This window comes from Onychostoma macrolepis, chromosome 12 (genome assembly GCF_012432095.1).
Source record: "Onychostoma macrolepis isolate SWU-2019 chromosome 12, ASM1243209v1, whole genome shotgun sequence".
In the NCBI taxonomy this organism is placed as follows: Eukaryota; Metazoa; Chordata; class Actinopteri; order Cypriniformes; family Cyprinidae; genus Onychostoma; species Onychostoma macrolepis.
In genome coordinates this window covers 25,678,291-25,699,064 of record NC_081166.1, presented here as the reverse complement: position 1 = coordinate 25,699,064, position 20,774 = coordinate 25,678,291, and the positions used below count along the sequence as shown (strand labels likewise).

The 20,774-nt window shown below is 37.9% G+C and overlaps 1 protein-coding gene across 9 annotated transcripts in view; it reads right to left on the bottom strand.

Moving 5' to 3' along the window:
• Positions 1–209: 209 nt before the first annotated feature.
• Positions 210–20,774, bottom strand: part of pcdh15b (protocadherin-related 15b) — a 228,945-nt gene continuing 208,380 nt past the window's right edge. For 7 of the 9 annotated variants that reach the window (XM_058794171.1, XM_058794172.1, XM_058794170.1 and 4 more), the window contains 5 exons: positions 16,232–16,253; positions 9,863–9,901; positions 5,901–5,974; positions 4,686–4,815; positions 210–1,577 (listed from right to left, as the gene is read on the bottom strand). In XM_058794171.1, the coding sequence (XP_058650154.1) occupies positions 1,005–1,577; positions 4,686–4,815; positions 5,901–5,974; positions 9,863–9,901; positions 16,232–16,253 (838 nt within the window). In that variant the 3' untranslated portion in view covers positions 210–1,004. The remainder of the gene's footprint in view (positions 1,578–4,685; positions 4,816–5,900; positions 5,975–9,862; positions 9,902–16,231; positions 16,254–20,774) is intronic. The other 2 variants (XM_058794174.1, XR_009273731.1) reach the window with 2 other exon arrangements.

Genomic DNA, 20,774 nt, shown 5'->3' with positions numbered 1-20,774 from the left:
TAAAGAATGAATATGGCTTGGCTGTTTTGGCAACAGATGCGCTATTTGCCCAAATGAAATATTGTCTTCTAGGACTTTCTTCTTTCTTTCAGTGTTCTTGATGTAGCAGGTCAGATCTTCTCTGATTTAAGATTAATGACAAAATGAGTTTAGACCATCAGATTCATCCACATAGAACAGGAAGCACATATAATATCAAAAATGTTCATAGTAACTTTAATAGTTGTTTCAATCCAACGATGTTGATAGTGTAACTTCAAGCAAATAGTGATGAAAATAAGGATAAAGGAAAAGTGTTGTTTTGTTTGTTTTCTTTTACCAGGAATGTTTATTTGACGTGCCCGTTTCTCTGCCTTGTAGAAACAGTCAAATATTCAAACGCTGCACAACGAGAGCAGTTTCTGCCTTGCTTATATATATATATATATATATATATATATAAAAATAAAACAACAGCAAAAAAAGTTGTTCTTGAGTTTGGCAAGTATCTGTAACAGAATGTGACCATATATCGAATCATTTTGTTTTGATATAACTTGGTATAAAAAAGCACAAAAATATAGCACTTTCAACTCTGTTGATTCATTCAAATGACTGTAGCATTAAGCAAATGTACAGTGCATAAGTGCACATTAGATTCATCACAATTATTTTTATTGATGACTATTTACCAAAAATACACTTCAGCAGACATTTGATTTTGCCTTTGAAACAATAAAAAGCAAAAAAAATATTTATGAAAGCATACAATACATCTGTAACAAAAAAAAAATAAATAAAAAAATAATAACAATAAAAAGGATGGGCAACAATCAATGGACCAGAAACATGATTAATTTTTAAGGTACTTATGAATGCAACAATCATTGAGAAGCTCATTGTTCAGGGCCACAAAAAAGCAAATATAATACTGAATGAAAGTGCAATTTCATCATTTTATGTTGCAGATTCATTTTTTCCTCCCTCAAGTTCTTTAAGACAATAGAGCATCTGCATGTCAGAAGTCACAGTTTTGTCATTGGTATGTGCAGGTTATTCCAAGGCCCCATCCAGAGCTCCTCCTCATCTGACTGGGTGCGGTCACTATGTGATCCTAAAGGGTCCATCAGCTCCTGATTGTCCACTGTGGACTCTTGTTCATCCCCATTTTGTGTTCTTTCATCCCCTCCTTTTGCCACGTTTAATTTTGAAGCTATACTCTCTGGGCCTGTAGTGCTGGAGGCCAGGGACCCACTGGAGGGCCTGGTTGTGAGGTTCTGTCCACCCACTGAAGCACCTGTGATTACGGGACTGTTTAAAGGAATTCGCTCTTCATGTGTGACAGCAAGTTTGTCTAGTTTCTTAAAGTGCTTTCCCAGTCGTATTGGAGAGTTGAGCTTGATGTTGTTGGTGTGCGCGACCCGTCGTGTCCGGATTATTGAGCCATTCTGGGCCAAGTATATGCTCCCATTAATGTTGCTGTGGCTGTTCACATTAGACAGGCGGTTCCTGTGCGATTCTGGTGCACTTTCTTCTCCAGTTGAACTGGTCTCGTATTCACGGTCTACAATAAGCTTGATCCTCTTTTTTCTGCCATACTGAAAAAAAAAGAAAATGGGTGTGAAAAATGACAGCTTAAGAATAACAGACTTTTTTATTTTTACACAGCACACAACAGTGGCGTTCTGTCCAAGGAGGAAAGTCTTCTCAAAAATGCACAAGTAATGATATAAAATTTAAAACTGTCGTTTTAATCGTTTCTTAGTAGCGTGTATAAAAAATCTATAAAATATCTATATTGCTATTTATATGATGGCACTGCGTGATTTGTTCCATTTTTTAAAAATATATATGACAAATATTGGTTTGGTTATCGGAAAGATTGTTATGAAGTGTTAATTATCAAGATAACGTAATCAGAATACTATAAATAAAGCAGGTTTGATGAATATTCAATTTAAACATCAGCTTCCCCAGAAGATTCCCTCCTGGACCACAACTGCTCGTCATTAAAAAGCAAAACAACCATCACACACTTCATGTCCCTTCATGAGCTCATTAAAAGTAATGTGCTCTTGGACCAAATGTCATTGGATTACAAGATTTTTAGAAAACAAGAAAAACTAACCTAATTTTGATCTGAAAATTAATTGCTGACCTAAACTTTTGAAGGGTGACCTCTAAAGGTAAGACTACAGATGAAATAGCATGCATGTTACTCAGCAAAGGTTAAGGAGAAATGCCAAGTTGTGCTCAGCGAGTGGAAAACAACAAGAAGAACTCCAACCAGATGAAGGCATTCAAAAGGCCAATAAAAAGATCAACACAAGAAATAAAGGCAATGACCAGTCTTACTGAACATATCAGAATCTGACAGTCTCAGTTGCGTCTGGATTAGACTCCTCATCCTCCCCGTCTACTTTAAGCTTTCTTGCTCCATCCGAAGAGCTCGAACTATCACCCGGGCTACCACCACTCTCTGGAGTCATTTCTCCTTCTTCATTCTCATCTATAGGGGAGAGTTTGTCGATCTCTAAAGCCTTTGCTACACTACTACTCATCACAGAGAATCTGCTCATGTTGTGGGATTTTGAATCATGTCTTCTCTCCAGAGAATTACTGCTTTTAGACCTAGAGGACCTTGGATCGTTACTTCGGCCTTCTTCCATCTGCCCTCTGTCTTCTTTATCATCCTCCTTCAGGATGGTCTCTTCTAATGTTTTCATGTGGGTGGATGTAGTTGCAGGTTCTGAAGATGATCTGCTGCTCTTTCTCTCATAGGTAGAGGTTACTGATCTCTGGGATGTTGTGCTGCTGTGTCTGGGCCGAGAAGATCTGACAGATGATACTGTTCCTCTATCCTCCGATTTGACACTTTCTTTTCCACTGCTATCTTCCTCCGAGCTTGACTCGTTCTCTGTCTCCGATGTTTTCTCAGTGTCTGACTCTTGTTCTGTCTCTGTTTCCTTTTCAGTCTCTGTGTCTTGGTCTGAATCTGATTCTGTCTTTGACTCTATTTCAGTGTCATCTAGCTGAGTTTTTGTTTGGCACTCCCTGTCTGAATCAAGAGGGCTCTGATCTTGATCATCATCCGAGTCTAAACTACTCATATGCGCTCCTTCTTGGAGTCTGTATGGATGGTAAGGTGTGACTGACATTGCACTTCCAGTGTAAGACTGTTGAATGATGTCTTCCCTGCTCCTACCTCTTTCTTGCTCACTTTCCACACTATCACTAGGGATTCTCTGTGATTTCCTTTCAGACTCGCTGAGTGACCAAGAGGTTGGGACGCTTCCATTACTCCTATGATTTAAAGTCCCGCTAATGCTGCTCAGAGAGTTCTTCTGAGTCTGCAATGTTTTAAAGATGTTCATCTGACTCAAAACTTTGCCAAGTCTAGTCTTTGCTGAAGGAATGGCTTCTTTAGTCTGAAAATAGTTGCCGTCAATGACCATGCCATTCTCCACACTGTTTGAATGTTGCATTGTGATTTCTTTGGGGTTATCAGTACTTCCTCCTTTCGTCTCAGGAACTACAATTGGAAATATTCTATTGTTCTTCCATGGAAGGTGGAATGGAGCTGGAGCTGGGCTCGATCTTCTGTCAAACATTTGGCCGAGTTTTATAGGTGCTTTGAGTGAAGGTTCAGCCTTTGAGCTGTAAGGGTGTGAGATGCTTTCAACTGGTCCAGGCAGGTGTTGCTCAAGCCGTGGAGGTTGGTCTCCAAAAGCTTGTCTAGGGGGCCTTCGTGGTGGAGCCTTGCCAGGTGGGGGAGCCGGCCTTCTGCCTTGCCTAGCAACCTATTACATTGATATTAGTCCAGGGTTTTTTATCATTCAGAATATTTAATCAATAGTTCAGATCACCCATCATCTTTGTGGCTTCACATGACTCATGTCAGTATTCCCCAATGGACTGAGAGAAGTGTCAAGGTACAGTCTTATCCACAGTACCATGTTGAATGCAAATGCATTAACATGACTGGCTGCTGACCTTTCAAAGTGAAGTCATGGTTGGTGCTAGAAAAAATCATAACATGATATAGGAGGGAATGATGTCATGAATCAGGAATGGGCGATTCTGGTTTGGAGGGCTGCCGTCCTACAGAGTTTGGCTTCATCCACAATCAAACACACCCGCCTGTAATTTCCAATTATGGATGGAGCAAAACTCTGTAGGAAAGAGTCCTGAACCCTGCAGGACCGGAATTGCCCATCCATCCCTGCTTGGATGGTTACCCACGTTCTGCAAACTGATCCCAAATCACCCCAACCCTGCACCCTGAAGCAAATGCACTCTTGTGTGAGGGCCACCTTCTAGACATTACTGACTGATTATGTGCTATCCGTTTACATTGAAACATCATTGAAAGCATATCAGAACATTCAAAGCAAGAAAAAACAAAAAAAATTATTTCTGCAATGATTCAAAGTAATCAGCAGGATTTTTTTCTGTTCTAAGCTCAAATATGTTTCATTTGGTTGCACTACTTTTAATGTGTACACTTCTGTTTTTTTTTTTTATACCTTGCTATTTGCAATGCTTTTCAAGTGAAGGTCAAGGTGCCAAAAGCCCCGAAACCCTGACATGAGTCATGTGTAAGGGCCTTAAGCTAGAGGCAGGATAAAAGTAACTTATTAAAACATACTGCATGTTGTATTGGTTTAAACTAAGAAAACACAAAAAAATCTAATAAAATTTGATACCTCTCCCTCGGATTCGTGTGGGCTGTAGTAGTAGCTGCCATCATCTTCCATAATCACCTCTCCATATTCATCATACATCCCTGTTGGAGAGATCAGCTTCCGTCGACTCCCATACTGAGGCAAGTCATAGCTAAAAGACAGGTATACAAGATTATTGCATATACCTCAAACACACACACTGGCATTCCTGTCATTATAGGGACATTCCATAAGCAATGATTTTTTTAAATTTATTTTTTTACTGTACAAACTGTATCTCTATCCCCTTACCCTAACCATCGCAGGAAACTAAATCATTCTGTATGACTGTATGATTTATAAGCTTGTTTCCTCATGGGGACCTAAAAATATCCACACAAGGTAAAAATGTACTGGTATTACTATACTTGTGGGGATATTTGGTCCCCATAATGTAGTGAATACCAGTACACACACACACACACACACAAAAATGCAAAACATTTATGAATAAATGAGCAAAAACGTTCTCCCTAACTGTCCTAAATCAAAACTAAAACTTTATGAAAGTTCAGGGACATTAAAATAAAAGGCAAATCCAAGATTTAGAAACATAACCTTTATAACATTGTATGAAAAAGGTCAAAACAGACCTTCATTAAGGACTTTGAGTATTCTTGGGGAGCAGCAGGCTGTCTGAACCCAAATGCACCTTAGGCAGCCCATTTAACAGGAAACGAGCTGAAATTCAGGATTATATTGATCCTCACTAGCTTGTAGCCATGGAAGTTTTCATTTGGATTTATTGAGAATAGAAGGATATATTGAAGACCAATGTTGTATACAGGAGGGGACTGCTACTGATCACATTTGTACAATCTACTGAATAAGACAGTAAGAAAACGGCTAGCATTCAGTTTTGCTCAAATATCTTTGATGGTCTGCAATTACCATCACCTCCCTCAGGGGGCCATTAATTTATAACACCTATTTCTGTTGTTTCCTGCTAATTGGGTTCCATATGGACAGCTCACCTTGCACAAGCATCAGTAAATAATTATTGCTATTGCAGCCAAAAAGACACAACCAGGTGGCCCACAATGTTTAGAGAAAATGACACAATTCTTCATCTAGAAACCACATAAAATAAAAGTCCTAGAAATCATACAAACTGATTTATTAAATGTAGCAGGCTTGACACATATCTTAATTTTATTTGGGCCAGCAGCACATTTCGACCAGTGAACGCACACTCACCCATGATCATAATTATAGTAATCCTGTGTATAATAGTCCTGTCCTGGATCGATGCCAGACTCCATAGAGAGTTCCTGTGAGCAGAGCAAAGAGTTATAATTCAAAGAGCACATTGCTTTAGGCAAAATCCTTGGGGAAGACAGACGAAAGTCCTGCCCATTATAAAGAAGGAAAAAAAAGGAAATTTCTTGATTTGGTAAAAGCTAAATGGCTACATTAACCCTTTTTGTGAGTGAATGCGAAACAAATATATATATATATATATATATATATATATATATATATATTTCTGATTTTTGACGCGATTGCGCGCAGCAGTGCGAAGTTGATTCTGTGCTTTCTTGATCTAATATTTTATGTTTTTATAAAATGTTGTAGTTTTAAGTAGCAAATGAGAATCGCTAAAATTAATGCATATATTTTGAGACAAAGGTCTTTATGATTTTCAGTTTTGTTTAAAGCTGCAGTCTGTAACTTTGTTGGGTTAAAAATGATCCGAAATCAATATTTGAGCAAGTACATAACCAGCCAATATTCAAAACTATCACCTTACTTTAGCCCGATTCACAAAGGTTAGCTTATAATAATGTTTTTTAATTTGAGTGGTACGGGTAGGTTTTTGCGGGAAATTCGAGCATGGCACTGCGTCATTACATCACATCTATAAACAAAGAAGTTTTCCCGGCTACTAGGCTATCGCATGTGAGGATCCTGCGGGTGATGGAATGTTTATAGCCTTTTCTCACAGCAGCTGGAATAATTAAATGTATCATTTTGATGGCGGATTGTAATCCAGAAAGGATTATGTGTTTAAACACATGTGAATGAAATTAAATTATATTCCAGTTTTAAATGCGCTTCTGATTACATATAGCCTGGGATTACACAAGATTTATATTTTAAAGACAAACAGTTCGAAGGGAGCACAGTTTGCTTTTTGGGTTAAAAGAATTTCTTAATATGAAATTCAAATGGTATGACAATTAGATATTAGACTGTACAGAAATTGAAATCAACACGCTAATACACACTATACTCATTGTCACGCAATGCTGATGTTGTTATCATTAATAATTTGAGAATAAATTATAACAGTAATAATAATTTGCACAGTTAAATGTGATATGAGCTAACCAATCATTAGATTTAAAGGGGTGGTTTACTGCGATTTCACTTTTTTAATTTTAAATAGTGTGTAATGTTGCTGTTGGTGCATGAACAGTATCTGCAAAGTTGCTCCGCTGAAAGTTCAACGTAAGCGGAGATATCGTCTTTTAAAAATCAGGAAGTTTAATGCCTACAAAAATGACTCATATGGGACTACAACGAGATACTTCCCGGGTTGCATACGTAAAAAACCCATAAATTTGCATCAACCCCTCCCTCCGGAACATGCAAAAGAGGGGGCAAGGCCATGTTCTGCTGCTTTGTCGAAGAGGAAGAGTAGTAGTGGAGAGTTGTAGCCATGCCGTCGAAACGGTGTTATTTTCACCCAGCTGTCAGGTCTTCTGTGTTCAGGCTTCCTACGGACGCTGTAGTTCGTCAACAATGGTTAAAATTTATGTTTGATTATGTTCCTGACAATTACAATCCTAATTTAGCTCTCTGTTCTGCGCATTTTATGGAAGACAGCTTCCAGAATCTACAAGAGTTCAATGCCGGATTCACACAGAAACTATTACTAAAACATGGAGCAGTTCCAACTTTAAAACCAGAGGCAGCAGTTGTTGGGCCACAACCTGTAAGTAAGATTTAATAATTTTAAATGTATTTGCATGTATAATTTCAGACGTAATGTTTTAGTTTTATCAAGGACGTAAACAAATGCCAACGCTGGCTTTAGTATCCAGTTAGTTAAATGCTATTTCGTGTGTCTATGACAAACGCGTACAAACATTTTGGACCCGAATTTGTAATTATTTACTAATTTTGTAAATGTATTTTCCATGTATACTTTATGACGTAATTTTTCGATTTGATCAAGAAACACAAGCCAACGCTGTTTGGTTATAGTAGCCAGTTAGTTCGATGCTATTTTGTGTGTATAAGACAAACGTGTACAAACTTCAAAAAATTATATGTAATCACAACAGCAAACTTCCATTCAGAAACATTTGTAAGAGCCGTGCTTGCGGAAGTTCTGCTTGACTCTCTTCATTACCGCTTTTTGGGTCTGATTCTGGCTCAAACTGATACGGCAATATTGACACCATTATTTACATTTGACCGCAGCACATGCAACTGTCGCCCGTGAAGGTGATGGGCGTGAAGTTTCCGGACAATGTGCAGTACGCAGTTTAGCCAATCACAACACACCGGCCCAACTAACCAATCTGAGCCCCTGGTTTCAGAGAATCAGGAAGTCAACCGGTCGTTCAAATGACAGAGGAGAAAGCGGCTTACAATAAAGGTGAAATATATGAAAAATAAGGCATTTTTTAACAAACGAAACACGAAGACATGTTATATTGCACCCCATAAACACAATCAAGCAAAGAAAAAAAGCAGTAAACCACCCCTTTAATTACCATTGGTAGCGCAATTTATTGTAATTATTTTTTCCTCAGTTGGTCAGAACAAACGTGGCAGACTTGTTACTAACTTGTTCAGATGGCAGTATATGGTGAAAATTCTTATTTGGGTCATATATTCCATGACGTAGGCTAGAATCTGTGATTCCTGAGTACAGTATCCACACTGGTGCGGTGACTGATTGCCACACATTCACCTTAAAATATTAGATTCATCCGTGCTGGAAGATAATTCCGCACAGAGCTGCAATTCCAGGTTTTCAAACAGAGATGGCGACAAAAAGGCAAAACTTACGGACTGCAGCTTTAAAATAATTAAAGCAACAGTTTTTAAATAATGAAAGAATATGTAAAAGTATGGTATTTGGGGTAAAAAGCGCCTCCGCTGTTGGGGCTAAAGGCGCACAGTAATTAACATGATAATTAATAGATCACTGACTTTTCCATTTGTTGACATGATATGGTTAGATTCAGATGGTAAATATCATATGTTGGGTGTCCATATCAGAGATAATCACCATGTTTAGAATGAAACCATCATATTTAAAACATGTTAATCATATCATATAATAAAATATAATTTGTTGTTATTATAGTATTCAATTATTATTGGATCTCATTCAATACTTTCAGAAGCTTTACTTACTAAAATGATTTTGTTTCTGTATTTTAAAATATATTTTATAGTAACATTTTAATGACAGTAACCTATATTTATTGAACAAAAATTAATTATTTTATTTTTCAAAATAAGCATAAAATAGTACAAACTTTGCTAAAGTGATTGTTTTGAACAAGTATTAACTTAGACATTATTTTAAAAAAAAAAACAAACAAACATTATTTTAGCTGAAGTATTTGTATCAATACCGTGTGCCTTTTACCCCATGCTGGTGAGCCTTTTAAAAAAAGGCCCCCCTTATTTATCATTTCATATGCAAAAACCTCTAAGTGCCGTCTGAAATTTTCTTCTAAAATGAGCATTTTTATTAGGCTCCTATATTTATGTTCAGTTAATTCACTTTAATTGCATAAAAAAGGACCTATACATTGCCATTAGAGTAAAATAACTGAACCTAAAAATAGTAACCTAATAAAAATGCTTATTTTAGATGAAAATTTCAGAAAGGCTTTTGCATCTGAACTCTTCATTATATATGAGTTCAGATGCAAAAGCCTTTCTGAAATTTTCATCTAAAATAAGAATTTTTATCAGGTTACTATTTTTAGGTTCAGTTATTTTATATATATATATATACACAGAGAGAGAGAGAGAGAGAGAGTATTTACATATTGTAGAAATTGTAGAAAAGATATTGTATTGTAGATACTGTAGAAAACAACATATTTGTGTTCATTAAATGACAAACTACAGCACATTCAGTTCAACAGAAACAGTTTTCGGTGAGTATAAAAGTTGTGATTCTCTACCTCTGGTCTCAAGAGAGAGGGTCGAAGCAATTGCTGTTGCTGCATAGCATTCAGAAGAGAAACAGTGCAGAAACAAGAGAGAAAAGGAGGAATATTACATTTCTGAATGTATGTGAGAATGAATGATAGAAGATAAAATAAGTACAGTTGGATCCACAAGTCTGTGATTACACTGAAAATCAGCAACTGAAAATCTTAATTAAAAAAAAAAAGTAATAAAACCTTTGAGAATGTCTTTGTACAAAATATCAGATTTACTTGCTTTAGAGAAGACATTCTCATAAATTATGTTCATTTTAGTTTCAATTTTTACTCAAATTTCACTGATAAAACAATTAGTGTGACAGAAAAATAAATAAAAACTATTCACTTAGAAAAACTGACAATAGAATAACTTTTACTTTTCAGACTTTAGCACCCAACTGTAGTTTTTAAAGAAGAAATCACTTGATCTGTTGTTTTCAAGAATGTTTTCCATACACAGTTATGGCCAAAAATATCAGCACCCTTGGTAAATGTGATCAAAGAAGGCTGTGAAAATTAATCTGCATTGTTAATCCTTTTGATCTTGTATTAAAAAAAAAAAAAAAAAAAAAATCTAACCTTTCATTGGATAAAAATAATTTTAAATGGAGGGAAATATCATTATGAAATAAATGTTTTTCTCTAATACACATTGACCACAATTAACGGCACCCTTTTATTCAATACTTTTTGAAACCTCCATTTGCCAGTTTAACAGCTCTAAATTTTCTCCTATAACGCCTGATGAGGTAAGAGAACACCTGACAAGAGATCAGAGACCATTCCTTCATCCAGAATTACTCCAGACCCTTTAGATTCCCAGCTTGGTGCTGCTTCTCTTCAGTTCACCCACTCATTTTCTATAGGGTTCAGGTCAGAGGACTGGAATGGCCATAGCAGAAGCTTGGTTTTGTGCTCAGTGACCCATTTTTGTGTTTTTGAGGTTTGGATTATTGTACGGTTGGAAGATCCAAACATGGCCCATTATAAGATTTCTAACAGAGTCAGTCATTTATTGATTTTTTATCTATTGGTATTTGATAGAATCCATGATGCCATGTGTCTAAACAAGATGTCCAGGACCTCCAGCAGAAATATAGGCCCTCATTGTACACATGGGGTACTTTTTATCCCTGTGTTCACCAAACCCATTTTGAGTGTTTGCTGCTAAAAAGCTCATTTTTTAGTTTCATCTGACCATAGAAGCCAGTCCCATTTGAAGTTCCAGTCGTGTCTGATAACTGGATATGCTGGAGTTTGTTTTTGGATGAGCTAGGAGAATTTTTCTTGAAGCCCTCCCAAACAACATGTGGTGATGTAGGTGCTGTTTGACAATTTTTTTTAAAGGTTTTCTGACCCCGAGACTAAACTATTTTCTGTAATTTTCCAGCTGTGGTCCTTGGAGAGTCTATAGCCACTCAAACTCTCCTCCTCACCGTGCATTAGGACGATATAGATACACGTCCTCTTCCAGGCAGTTTCGTAACATTTTATGTTGATTAGAAATTCTTAATTATTGCCCTGATGGTGGAAATGGGAATTTTCACTGCTCTAGCTCTTTTCTTAAAGCCACTTCACTAATTTGTGAAGCTCAATTATCTTTTGCTGCACATCAGAAATATATTCTTTGGTTTTTCTGATGATTAAGGGAATTTGGGCTTTGTTTTCCCTCCTATATATTTCTGTGAAACAGGAAGCCATGGCTGGATAATTTTATGTTCATAATCACCCTGGAGTTCTCAAAATTGTGAATATGTGTCACGAATCTGGTCTGTGAACTTCCATTCACTCACCACCAGAGTCTCTGCTCATTAAAAGCTTGCATATGGATCCACACGTCTCACGTCTTGTCAGCCCCATAACAGAATACTCAGCCCCAAAAGGATCCAGCAGTTTTTCAGATGGACACTGGCCAGGTATGGACGCAAACTGCTATTAGCTCTCAAGCAGGACACTCGATCCCTCAAGAGCTATATTCTAGAGTACTTGGAGATCGCTAATGATTCCGATTTACCTGACTGTTTGCTCATAGACTTTTTTTGTGAGGGCATTAACCAGCCGCTCAAATCACGATTAACTCTTGAAGGTCCCCGTTCGTGTCTGAGTGATTTTATGGACTATGCTTTATTGACTGTTGGTTCAGTGTTCACTGTGGGTGTCGCGGAGGAATGCGACACTGCACTCACTCATGTAATGGCAGCTACGCTAGAGCACGCTCACAAAATGGCGGCCACAAAATCACCCCTTCATGTCATTGCTGCCATTCATGAGCCAAGTCAAGTCACAGTCAATCTACATGAGCCAAGTCACTGTTGATCTTCACGAATCAAGTCAAGTCACTGTTGATCTTCACAAATCAAGTCAAGTCACCGTTGATCTTCACGAATCAAGTCGTCACCGTTGATCGTCACAAATCAAGCCAAGTCAAAGCTAATCTTCACGAGTCGAGCCAAGTCACAGCTGATCTTCATGAGCTGAGTCAAGTCACCGTTGATCGTCACGAATCAAGCCAAGTCAAAGCTAATCTTCACGAATCAAGCCAAGTCAAAGCTAATCTTCACGAGTCGAGCCAAGTCACAGCTGATCTTCATGAGCTAAGTCAAGTCACCGTTGATCGTCACGAATCAAGCCAAGTCAAAGCTGATCTTCACAAATCAAGACAAGTCGCAGCTGATCTTCACGTCACAGCTGTTCGTCCAGAGTCACAGCCCGTCACAGCTGATCGTCACAAGTTGGGTCACGTCTCCGCTGACCTTCCAGAGTTGGGTCACTTCTCCGCTGACACACCCAGATCATCAAGGTCAGTCTACCATTATCCCAGGTTGATGTCTAGTCTGAGGGATGTACCGCTGGTGTCTGCACGCATCCCCAAACCAGCTCATTGTAACCCTCCTGTTTTTGCGCATATTCCCCTGATGGGAATTGTTTTGTGTTGCGTTTGGGCTGCGTACACCACCGCAGAACTGCCCGAGGTGGCGGCGTCCGCTGCAGCTTCTCCAGAGGTGGCGGCCCACGCTGCAGAACCTCCAGAAGAGGCGGGGCTTGCCTCGGCCCCTTGTATGGTGGCGGCGCCTAGTAATGTACTCTCAGCCTGTTGTGTTGCGGTTGAAGAGACTATTACCACTGTAGAACCTCCGTAGGTGGCGGCAACCAATGCAGAACCTTCAGAGGTATCAGTGGTATCCACTCACCAACTCGTTACCTGTCCTGTCACAGCCCGAAGGGTTGCCCCTGAACTCTCGTCCTGTCCTGTCACAGCCAGAGGGGCTGCCCCTGAACTCTCGTCCGGCCCTGTCACAGCTATGGAGGCCGTCTATGAACTTCCTGATTGTTCTGTCATAGCCACAGGGCTGCTTTTGAACCTTTGCCCTGCTCCGAACCGGCCAAGGAGGCCATCTCTGAACTATCACTCTGTTCTGAACTAGCCATGGTCCCTGAGACCATGAATGCACTGCCTGTGTTGTCTGTCTCTGCTCTCACTGTGTTGTCTGTCTCTGCTCTTCCTAGATCTCGGTCTCTACCATGGTTTCCTTCTCAGTCTGTCTCCCCAGTTTCCATCCATGAATCTAATATTGAACTGCCTGTTTTAACCCCGAAACCATAAATACACCCCATGTCTGTCCCGTTAACCCTTTCACTGCCCTAGAGACCATTTATGAATTGTCTGCCCGCTCAGTTGCCACCAGGGAAAATATTCATAGACTTCCCATGTTCCCTGCCTCTATCCTTGGGTCTGTGCATGTTTTGTCTCTTTCTTGTGTCTCAGTTGTCCCTAGGTCCCAGTCCCTGCTGTGGGTTCCTGATCTGTTGTGGTGCTCCCCTGATCTGCCGTGGTGGTCTTCTGCTCTGTCTGCTCCACCGTGGAGGACTCCGGCCCTGTCTACTCCGCACTGGTGGGCTCCTGCCCTGTCTGCACCGCCGTGGAGGTCTTCTGCCCTGTCTGCTCCGCCCTGGTGGGCTCCGGTCTCGTCTACTCCGCCCTGGTGGACTCTGGTCTCGTCTGCTCCATCGGCTCCGCCCTGGTGGGTCCCGGTCTCGTCTACCCCGCCCTGGTGGGCTCCGGTCTCGTCTGCTCCACCCTGGTGGGCACCAGGTCCGTTGGCTCCTCCCTGGTGGACTCCAGTCCCGCCGGCTCCGCCCAGGTTTCCTGCTGTGCCGGCTCTACCTCGATCCCAGACCACTCCGCTTCCACATGGACCTGGCCCTCCATCTCTCCCCCTGTTCCGCCTCCGCTCCACCTCCCTCCTGGATTATAGACCGTGTGGAGCGTCTGGAAGCCGCTCTTTGGCGGGGATTCATTGCACTGATCACATTACTGTTGCACTTCACCATCTACTACATTTCCCATCATCCATCGCACAGATCACACAGCTGTCACAGATTACACATTGCACTGATTACAGCTGAGACCCATTAGACACGCTTTATAAGCCTTGGACTTTCTCTGCCTCACGGCCGAGTATTGTATTCATTATCGCTGCCCTACAGAGCCTTGTTAGTTTCCCTAGTCTTGCCTTTTTTGGATTGTGTTTTTTCCTGCCTGGACTCTCGCTTACGTTTTGGATTACCTCTCTTGTCAAGCCCTTTTGATACTGTTTGCCGATCGTTGACCCACGCTTGTCTTTGTTTACTTTTTGTCTCGCCCATGTTATACCTGTTTGCCACTGTTCGACCCTGCCTGTTATGACCATGTCTCTGCTCATTAAAAGCTTGCATATGGATCCGCACGTCTCACGTCTCGTCAGCCCCGTAACAATATGATTGGGAATATACTTCAGAGATATTTTACTCATAAGAATTTCTAGGGGTGCCAATAATTGTGTCCAACGTGTAATTGAGAAAAACATTCATTTCATAATGATATTTCCCCCCCATTTTAAATTCTTCTTATCCAATGAAAGGTTAGATTTTTGTTAATTTTTTAAAAATAAGATCAAAAGGATTAATAATGCAGATTAATTTTCACAACCTTCTTTGACCATATTTACCAAGGGTGCCGATATTTTTGGCCATGACTGTATATATGCACACACAAGAGAGTTTAAATAATTATATGGTAAAGCATTCAAAAGTTAAAGCTTACATATTTAGAAACAATGTTATAAACATTATTATTATTCTAATTCAAATTGTAATTAAATAAGCCGCTTTGAAGCAGTTTAAAATAAATTAATAGCTAGGAGCAGCACACATTTTATATTGTACAAAGTTACTATTTTGTACTGTCATTGTCAGAAAATAGTACCTTGTATGAACCTAAAGGATTTATTTTGTGATAATTATCATCTGTCTGCGCAGATTAAGGCTAATTAGCAAATAAATGTGGCAAATAAATATGGATATTAAATATTATGCCATGGTCTGTCTGAATACTCGATTCTGATTGGCTGGCAGGTGTTGATTAAATTCGTTTAATTGCACAGGTAGTTCCAGGTCAGTTTAATCACGTTCTATATTAATGCGCTTCCTATAAACATTGGTAACCATAGTAACATACAGTTACATTGCTGCGCGTCGGGTGGTTCTTCGCCTCCACGTCGTGCATTCAAATCGTTTAATGCACAGCTAGCTGTTGATTATCTCTTACTTGTTGCACAGATTTCAGAAATCTTGCAAATGTCAATATAAAACATATTTAACCAGTATTCTGTGATTGACCAATTAGAATCAAGTATTCCGGAGAGCCATTTAAAAATGAATTATATTTAAATGCAATTACTGTTGCTGGTAACAATACTGTAGTTTAGAGATCAGTTCTCATTATTAACTAGTTGCATACATATTACTAGCATAATTGTTATTTATTAGTTCTTATAAAGTACATATACTGCATGACCATTTTCTACATTCCTTAATCCTACCCAATATCTAAACCTAACTACCTCACTAACTATCAATAAGCAGAAATTAGGAGTTTACAGAGTCAAAAGTTGTAGTTAATAGTTAATAGTGTGAAATGGACTTTAAAATAAAGTGTGAACTTGCTGCTACTGTTTTATAAAAATATATATATGTATATATATATATATATATATATATATATATATATATATATATAATACACTCGCTTATTGCTTTATTTAAACACACTTTGGAATTCATAAAATCAACCTCCTGAGGGAAAAATTAAATAAATATTTGAGAAATGTTATCAGCAAGTCAAACTCCAAATTGACAGATCTAGTCTTCAGCAATTTTACAGATGAGATCTCGACAAATACTTATTTCTTCTGTCATCACAGTCCCTATCAAATAGCATTAACTGATAAAAATGATGGCCAATAAAACTGTCTCAAGATGAGACATCATTCGAACAATGCAATTCCAAAGAATAAAAATACATACCTCCTGATGCCCGTAGCCTCTCCTGTGAGGAGATAACAGTATGGAAATAAAGTCAGTAAGATTATTACGATGAAACCTTGATAATTCATATCTAGAAAGTGCTTTAATTCTTCATCTCAAACTGGACTGTCAGATGTGACAAAGTCTTTAAATGTCTAGCAGATTCAGTGCATAAGATGAGACAGCGTTTCCTTGAGATGAGGTTTCAAGGACAATGCCCATTAAGTTTCTGCAAGGTTGCCTCAAACTCTGATAAATTATGTAGAACTATGAAGAACTGAGCGCGTATGTGTGGATAAATATGCAGATATACAGTAGTCTGAAACAAAACTTTCTGTAAGTATTTCACCCGAAAACTTGCTCACCAGTGGATCCTCTGAAGTGAATGGGTGCCAACAGAATGAAAGTCCAAACAGCTGATAAAACATCACAATAATCCACAAAACATATTTGTTTATAACAGTTTTGGAATCTTTTTGCTTTTAAACGGTGCTTGATCTTTGCATATGTCTCTCCTGATTCAGATAAGATGACTTTTTAACTAGAGAAAGCAATATTTTGGATAAAGGACTCTTTTAGTAATTATATTTTAGCTGGTTAAAAATGTCTTGATGGATTTGTTTATTGCAAAGATGCAGCTTTTCACTTCACAAGACTTGAATTGATGGACTGTGGATTATTGTTATTACTTGTGTATCTATCTATCTATCTATCTATCTATCTATGGATTTTATTATTAATTATGGCATTTTAGTTTAGGGGATATTACTCTAGGGGTCAGTGGTGAGCACTAAATGGCAATGAAGCTCACAGGCCTCATCGCATAACGAATCTGTGTTAACACCACTGATTCAAAGCATACAATAAGACAATGACATGCCCATAGAGGAGAAAAGCTAGACACTTGTTCGCTGCAAGGACGAGTGGCACACTGTTTGTTTATCACTCAGATGAATGTTAACACCCTCAAGCCTCTAATGACATTAGACATTATCATGTGTGACAATGCTTGGCACGCAAAGAGGACCTAAAAACAACATTTGATTACTCTTTATCAGGTGTGTGTTAGAGGTACTTCGAGTTTATATGGAGACGGGCCAGCATTTCCTAGGTGGCAGGACCATTTCATTGAAAGCGTAGCAAATTAAAATTCTCTCCAGGCAGCAGATCAGCATGAGCAAATTACAGCAATTCTTCCCTGATGTGGGCATAATGAGGGATTCAAATGAAGATTTATCTCTTAACGATAATATGCGACTTTCAATGGACTTTTGTTTTGTTGACTTTTCTCTCTCTCTCTATGTGAGTGTGTTTGCAGGTGTAATGATGTGTCAGTCCATGAATGAAATATGATATATTACATGATATGTAATTATAATTGAAGTATATAATTACATACTAATTATGTTATAACAAGGTCAAGGTACAACTGCATTTCCATTTTTTTACCCCCCCAAAAAGGAAACTTACTTAAATTAAACCTACTGTGCTATATTCATTATCTGATCATCTTTCTCAATTCCTTCAAGGTCACACACAATAATTAAAAGATTAAAAATAATTTAGCATTAGCTGGCATGTTCTATTCTATGTGAAGTTTATGTTAATTAAAAGTAATGGGAGCCAGTACCACCAGTGACACCATATAGAGAAAGGTATTACGAAGGCAAATATGCTACCATTGTTTTCAGCATCACGCAAATATAATTTTAAAAAGATTGATTATCAATCAAACTACATAACAGGATAAACACCACTAATATGTCAAGAGGTTCTTCAAAAAGTCATATTTAGAATATAGAAACTCTGTGTAATCATGGTTTGTTTTATAACTAGACGTAAAGTTATGTATTAATATTTACCATAAGTGGTTTAAAAAGTATTTTAAAAGGGTTGCACAAAAAAATAAAAATAAATCACAATTACAATATGCAGATTAATTACACATACAGCCATATGTGGTAACACTTTATTTTAAGGTGTCATAATACAGAGTAATTACCTAATTAAGTACTTAGTAGTAGCCGTTGTACTTACATGAAATAAAATGTACTTACCATGTTACTAAGTTATGGAAGAGCCTGTAATTACAGTTTGTAATTATGCACATGTAATAGGCAGCTACTGTTACACATATGTAACAGGCTGTCTGTTACACAGCTACTTGTACACTTAAGTACAATGTACTTAAAAAAAAGTTGACACTTTATTTTAAGTAGCTTATGCCTGTGTAATATTCTGCAATTTTAATGTAATTAGAAAAGTATTACATGTATTTAAGCTGTGTACTGGTGGGTTAAATCAAACTAAGGTGCAACTGGATAAGGTATACAGCATAGATACACATGAAGTACACTTAAGTACAATCTTGATACACTTTATTATCTTATGTCTGTGTACTTACATTAATAATTACATTTTATAAAGTCTGCAACACATATGTAACAATCTTTTGGTTACATAAGTAGCTGTGTAACAGAAGCTTCCTTTTACATGTACATAATTACAAATGGCAAGTATAGGCTGTTCCATAACTTAGTTACATGGTAAGTACATTTTGTTTCATGTAAGTACAACGGCTACTACTAAGTACTTAATTAGGTAATTACTCTATATTATGGACACCTTAAAATAAAGTGTTACCCAATAGGGGATTAAACATATTATTATTACATTATTCTTTTGTAATCAAACACACTGAATTAATTTGTTGACAGGTCTAATTTTAGACATGCATTCTTTTCTGCAGTGCAGTTTGACTTTTGCCATCTGCTTTGCCAGTGTTTGAAATGTTGACTAAACAGACAATATTACTGACAGATGGATCTTGTTTGATTGTGCTAATTTTAACACACAGAGAGCTTTCCTCCTCCCTCTGATTGCCATAAAGATGTTTTTTTTTTGTTTGTTTGTTCCCCAACACTGTTAATATGTCATGATGGCACAGCCAGTACTAATGGAACATGGCGCTTCAGATTAGAAAAACAAATCATGATATGAGATGGGAAGGTATGGCATGATGTAGGTTATCTGCAAAGAAAATTTGAAAGAAACAACAGTGCTTAAATGATAGTACAGTAAAAACATTTAGGTATTTACTAGTTCTAGTAAATCATCACCATCATAAAAGAAGTTCTAAATGGTTTAATACATATTAGAAAATAAAATAAAATTACAACATTTAGTGTGAAAACCAAACCGGAATTCAAAAGGCAAATATTGACGATGGTTTTTGAATCCTGCACATTAGTTGTAAATCAATGGGAGATTTTTCTGTCTTCACTCTTAAATTTCTTTCATTTAATAAAACCAAAAACACATAGCACACATAAAATTGGAGGTGATCTACAAATAGTTTGAATGGAGTCTATATTAAGGGGCTGAATTTATAGCAGAAATATAATAGGGTAAGAGGTAACAAAGCCTAACCACAATAGCAGAGTCAGTTACAGTGCTTTAGAACATGATCAATTTTCAAAGGTCATTGAGACACTTTTGAACAAAAACAATATGGTATAGTTGTCTACTGCTGCAAGTCGACAATAATCGGATGTAATGGTGCAGCATCCATTCATAAGTATCATAACAATTAAAGCCGGGATTTGGAGGACATTTGCTGAATCAAATGCAGCGCGTTTCTGTTTAAAAGAGTAAATGGAGGACATATCACCAATCAGACAAGCTCTCTCACACACACAAACACGCTCACACTAAATTGATTTAGCCGGTAATTGCAAGCAACTTGACGACTCAGTTGCCTCTCAAGCCTCCTAAAGTGTGCACAGTCACGTACCATAGAGCCATTTAACATTACAACAAACTCGTTTCTCTTCAGTGCTTTTCTAGTCCTTTCTTGCACAGACAATTTGCACATCTGGCACATACAGTTCGCAATGAATGCTTGCACTGAGAGAGACACAAAGTCCTATAACAGCTGTACTTAAAACGTAAATTGATCATAGTGATACAGGTTTTATACAATGAAGACTGACACTTTTTGAAGTGCAGTGTTTTGCCACTTTTGCATTGAAAAAATACAGGCATTTCCTCCCAATCCTCCTTCATGTAAAATCAAAGCAATGGTTTGACTATCTGAGCGTCTCTCTTGATGCATGTATCGTCACACGGGCTCACACTGTGAGGCCTAATGCACAGATCTGATATTTTTACACACATCCCTTTTTTTTAATTTTTTATTCAATACGTTTACATTCACATAAACAACTGTGCTCATATGAATATCCTGTGCCAGATATTGATCAAAACTGGTAGAGAGTGTAAATGTGGCGTCAAGGCTGTGCTAATACAATTAACAAAAGAAAACATGAGAAAAAAGAAAGAAAGAGAAATGAGAGGTGAGCGCAATGCAGTGTACCTCATAGAAAAGTTTTATAGAGGACATTTATCCCATCCAGTGACAGTAAAATATAACCCAACATTAGGGCATATGAATAGGAGAATTTATTTAAGTAATAGTGTTTTGTGTACTAAAACATTAAAATGCCTGTATGAAGGTGTAACTCAACTAAATAATAAAACACTC